The following is a 5,723-nucleotide window of genomic DNA, read 5'->3' as shown; positions in this document are numbered from 1 at the left end:
GTATATTAATATGATATATTAACAGTCCCTCTACTCTAAAACTTAAAACATACTTTCCCTATAATGAAATGAGTTTAAAACATTTTTATTGTCACATATATGTACTCTAATATATGCATCTATTTCCAACTCTAATTATATTTTATTTCTCATTTGATTCCATGTATTTTTTTCTCAAGAAGAATTTTTAAAAGTATCTTATTTATATGTTTTAACAATTATTTTTTGCACATTTTAATTTGGCAAACAGTAAATATATATTATTTTTATTATCACTGCTAGGGTAGGAGAATGTCAATATCCTCCCTTATTTTTATTTTTGTTTCAAGGTATGTTTATTTCTTCTTAAATCTTCTTTCCTAGGCTTTTATGTAAAACTAAAAGGGGGAATGGGCACTCCTCTTAATTTGCATTGCTTTGATTAATACTTATGCTAATATGTCTCATATTTGCATGGGGTATTCCATTTTATCATATGTAAGTAATATTTTCTTTTTTTTCAGATGTGGTTTTGTCTTTCTAATAATTATTTAAAGTTTCATTTACAAGAGTACTTAGGGCATTCAATCATTAACTTATTTCTTCTCTATAATTTTTAATTTCTAATTATTTGATTTTAACTTTGTTGATCTTCATGATAATGCTTTCTTTTCTTTCCTTTTATTGTACTATTGAGGAATAAACATAAGGTCATTATACTTCTAAATTATACTCTCAGACCTGTGCTATGTTTTTGTTTTGAAACCGGGCCTTACTAAGATACTGAGGGCTTCACTAAGCTATAGGTTGGCCTCAAATCTGTGATAATCCTGCCTCAGCCTCCCAAGTACTGACATTAGTGTTGTGCATCACCAAACAAAAAGTTTTTCATAATTTTTTATTTACTTTTGTAATAAATTTTTTTAAAATTTTGTATAGTCAAATATTAATGTGTTTTAAAGATAATTTCGAGTACTGCTATACTAGAAATCTTTCACTTAGATTTCTACTCTTGTTTTTTTTCTGCTGAAAGTTGAACCCAGAGGCATCTCTGAGATACACTCTCAGCTCAATTTCATTTTTGTATTTTGAAACAGAGTCTAACAAAGTTGATGAATTTGGTCTTGAACCTGTGATCCTCCTGCTTCAGCCTTCTAAGTACTTGGATTACACTTATTTGCCACCACGCCTGGCTTCTACTTTTCTTTTTGTTTTTGTTGTTCAAGATTAATTTTGGAACATTTATATGTTGTATATCTTTCCTCTTAAAGTTGACTAGTGTATTTGAAGTGATACCAGACCATAAACATAAAAACAAATTGTGTGTGTGTGTGTGTGTGTGTGTGTGTGTGTGTGTGTGTGTGGTATACTAGGGATTGAACACAGAAAGATTCTACCTCTGAGCTACACTCCAAGTTCTATCTTATTTATTATTATTTTTTTATATTTTGAAGTCAGGTCTCACTAAGTTATAGAGGGCCTCGGGGAGTTGTTGAGGTTGTCTCCGGACCTATGATCCTCCTATCTCAGCCTCCCACCTACTGGGATTATATAGCGATGAGGAAATCTCACAAAACGAACCTAAAGAAATGTCTCCTGTTTTTATCGATGGAACTTCCAATGAAATACTTGGGTTGTTGATATTAAAGAGAGTAGGGAATGAAAGCAAGTGTGGACTCGGGAAGTTAGTGAAAGAGTCCATCTTATGTTCATAGAAAACTGCCCTCTGCTTTAAAAGCTCCCAGCATAGTCAGTTGCTGAATCTATGCCTGTACAAGAGTCAGCAAGAATCACAAGCTATTGTGAAAAATTAACGCTAACAAAACTGGGGTCAGGAGCAGAACTGAAGTGTAAAATAAAGAACAGTCTTAATTTAAAATAGGTGTTATTTGACAGCTCAGAAATATGTTACAGGATACTAAATTCCCAAATTAGAAATTTAGAATGAATCAAGGATTTCAGTAATTATGAAGACATGTCTATACTTATCATTATTTATAAAAACTGCAGTGTCATTTTCAGTTATTAATTTTTAGCATATCGATTTTAATAATTGACATTTTAGCAAATGTATGAGATAGGCATTTAGTTGTACTTTTTAAAAATTGTTGCTTAGTTCATATGTTTCTACATCTGTTCCATTTGTTTTTTCCAATTTTTGTGGGTATTACCATTTTTAACTTATTTTATTTCATTATAATTCTTACTGTCTGCTATGGAATATCCTTTATCATTGCTTTTTAATATTCAAATATTTTAATTACATTTTATGTATAACTATTATATCATTTGTTGAACTTCCAACAAAAAAACAAGAAAATTTACTTTTTAGAGATTCAGTTTGACTCTGCTTAGTTTTTAGCTGAGTATGAATTGAACAGACTATCTTAATATTTGATATTTGCTGTAGTGTGGATCTCAAATTTTACCTTAAGTCCCATGTATTAAAGGCTTGGCCCACAGGCTGTAGTACTATTGAGAATTGGTGGAACCTTTAAGCGGAGATGCTAATATAAATAAGTTAGATCATTAGAGTCATGCCCTCAAGAGGGGTTGAAATGATTGCACTGGCATTAGTTGTAAAAACTACTCTTGGGGTAAAAAATACCAAGTGTATTTTGTATTGCCTACTTATGCATCTTTTTCTTGAATTAAAAGTACTTTTCCACCATTTTTCAATGTTCTTCTCTGGCTATTTGGCATTCTTTTTCATTTTGGTCATTGACTGGCAGAACCTTGGTATGTTTATAGTGGTGAGCTGTGTTTTTCATCATTTCTTTTATTATTGTGTGTTGGTATATACGTGGATATTGCAAGAGGAAAAATTCTGAGGATTTTCTCTTTTAATTTTCTAAGAAATATATCAGCGGGGATGCTAGCATATATTCCATGCCTTCGTCTTGTCAGCAGTATATTATATGCATCCTTTTTACTGAAACTTTAATGTTTAAGTGGGTTTTTTTTTTTATTAGGATGAGGTCTCAGAGTTTCTAATTCAGATGTCAGAGGTTGGCGGCAATATCAATAAGAAGCATCAGCAGGGCTCTCACTTCTAGTTCTCATCCTGACATGTTACAAAAATAAGCATGATAATTTTATAGCCCTTTTTTCTGCCTAAAATGTAACTACATTAATCTGAAAGACAGCTGATTTTTCAAGGTCAAAAGTGCTTAGTTACAAATTGATGAGCTATTATGCGTGTCTGTGGTTTTCTTGATGGCACTGTATTAATAATATGCGTGCAGAGCAGGCCATAAAAATTCCATTTAAAGGTATTAAGGCATACTGGGACATTTAATCAGGTTAAAATTCCTGTCAGTTGGCTCCAGGCACGATGTTGTTCAGTCAGTGATTAACAAAGTGTGTGGAATACAAAGATGCACAGCTATTACATGAGTTCAGATTTCACTGAAATGACTTTTTTTTTGTTTTCTGCATCTAGCAAATGATTCGACTAAAATGCATTACCTTGGTATTCATTGTTTTAAACAGCTCCTACTGTCTCCTAGCCTGGATTGTTTTGATTAGAAAATCGAGAGATAATATACTTGTAAAGGTGCTGACATTCTTTCAAAGTAGGGAAAAAAAGCACTCAGTGATGAAATGTTTTTAAAATATGAATCACATTGCTAGCTCTCTTTTGTGATTTATAAGTGCTATCTCACCAGGTATGCACTCTTCTTAGAAAACCAGGAAAGATGAAAGGAGAGAGAAAGCTGTGGAAAGGATTCTTCTGATAGCCTCTTACAGTATACTTTGCAAGTTCAAGAGGAATGCTATTTAAGATAGAGAATATAATGCAAGAGAATTGAAGATTAGTCTGCATAGCTTGTGCGAATTATAAAAACAAGGTCACATTTTAGATAAAGAAAGAATGAGCATTCTTAGCCTATGAATATCTCTTTTTTAGTAGTGACAAAGAAATAAAATTATAGATGAACATGTTTCTGATAGTAAATTTATGGAACAAGCAAATGTCCAAACATTCAAGTGGCAATTACAAAGATATATAAAATTACTCATCTATTTTTTAAATTTTTAATTAAGTAATTTTGTAGAATTGCAGATTGAACCCAGAGATGCTCCACCACTAAGCTAAATCCTCAATTTTTTTTTTTTTTTTTTTTTTTTTTTTGTGTGTGTGTGTGTGGAGGGGTTGGTCTGGGGATGGAACTCCTCAGGGGCATTTGACCTCTGAGCTATACCCACTGCCCTATTTTTTTATTCCTTATTTTGAAACAGGGTCTAACTAAGTTGCAGAGGGCCTAAGTAGCTGAGGCTGTCTGCAAACTGTGATCCTCCAGTCTCAGCTTCAGCTGGGATTATAAGCTTGTGGCACCATGCCCAGCTTTTTTTTATATATTTTATTTTTAAATAAGGTCTTGATAAGTTACCTGGACTGGCCTTGAACTTACATACTCCTAACTCAGCCTCCTGAGTAACTAGAATTACAGGCATTTTCCACCTTGCCCAGCTCTCTGTATTTTACTTGTATAAAGTTAGCTAATGCCATATTTGTCTTTAATTCATATATTTATATGTAATTGGTTGTTAAAGTCTTTAAAAATGAATGCCTTAATAAGCTGTTATCTTGTCCTTACATTTGAGGGAAATGCAGATGTAGTATAGAGAAACAAATAGCAGTATTTCTCATTTCTTAAAAAACTCACAGCCGGGTGTGGTGGCGCACACTTGTAATCCCAGCATTTGGAAGGCTGAGACAGGAGGATCTTGGTTCAAGGACAGCTTCAGCTACTACGTAGTAAAGCCCTTTGCAACTTAGTGAGACCCTGTTTCAAAATAAAGAATAAAAAATAGGGCTGGGGGTGTAGCTTGGAGGTAGAATGCCCCTGGGTTCCATCCCCAGTACCGAAAAAAAAAAAAAAAAAAAAACAACAACTACCCTCCCTCACATTCTCTTTAGTACAATATCACACGTTGAGTTTTTATTTCATGTATTTATTTTCATTTAGTATTTTTGGGTTTAAAAAAGTGAAGCAGTTCTGGCCCAGCTCCTGGTTGATGGAAATGATCTCTTCTCCCTTGCCTCCAGTGACGCTGACACTAAAGCAGTTCATAAGAACGCAGCAAGTTCTTCTTCTGTACAGAATGGTATTGCAAGCAATTCGGCAAGTTCCAAGTGATTCTGACCGCAAATACCTGAAAGACTGGGCGAGGGAAGAATTTAAAAGAAATAAAAGTGCCACGGAAGATGATACTATCCGAATGATGATTACTCAAGGCAATCTGCAGCTAAAGGAGTTAGAAAAAACACTTGCTTTAGCAAAATTTTAACTATTGCATTATTCTGAAAGATTTTCAAATCTTCATGCATTAAGTTTAGACTTAACAATGAACAGCTCAAAGCCAAGTCAAACTATATGAACACTCTTTGAGAAAAATATTAGAAGATAGAGCATGGTATATTGTAGAAAGCAAAGAAAGTCACATTGAAATCATTGCCTTAGCTCTCAAAAATATATTGTTTTGAAAATGTCCCCAAAAAAGTGAACCAAAAATTGCCATATCCTCCTCCAACCCTTGTTCCCCTATTAACATTTTGCATTTGTTTGGTACATTCATTACAGTTAATGAAACAATTTTATAACAGTATTAACTAAAGGCTGTATTTTATGTGAAGGGTCTATTCCAAGAGTTTTACCAAGTACATTCTATTATGTATCCATCATAACATCATCATTCAAAATGGTTTCACTGACCTGAAAATATCATGTGCTCTACCT

At 33.3% G+C, this 5,723-nt stretch overlaps 1 protein-coding gene across 1 annotated transcript; it reads left to right on the top strand.

Moving 5' to 3' along the window:
- Positions 1-5,007: 5,007 nt before the first annotated feature.
- LOC308258707 (LYR motif-containing protein 2-like) lies at positions 5,008-5,274 on the top strand (the record flags this gene model as incomplete). The annotated part of the gene is made up of 1 exon (XM_080689369.1): positions 5,008-5,274. The coding sequence occupies one exon, from the start codon at positions 5,008-5,010 to the stop codon at positions 5,272-5,274; it is 267 nt and encodes an 88-aa protein (XP_080545495.1).
- Between the last annotated feature and the right edge of the window lie 449 nt (positions 5,275-5,723).

This window comes from Muscardinus avellanarius (assembly GCF_963383645.1).
Source record: "Muscardinus avellanarius genome assembly, chromosome: 2".
NCBI lineage: Eukaryota > Metazoa > Chordata > Mammalia > Rodentia > Gliridae > Muscardinus > Muscardinus avellanarius.
This window is presented reverse-complemented; position numbering and strand designations above follow the sequence as displayed.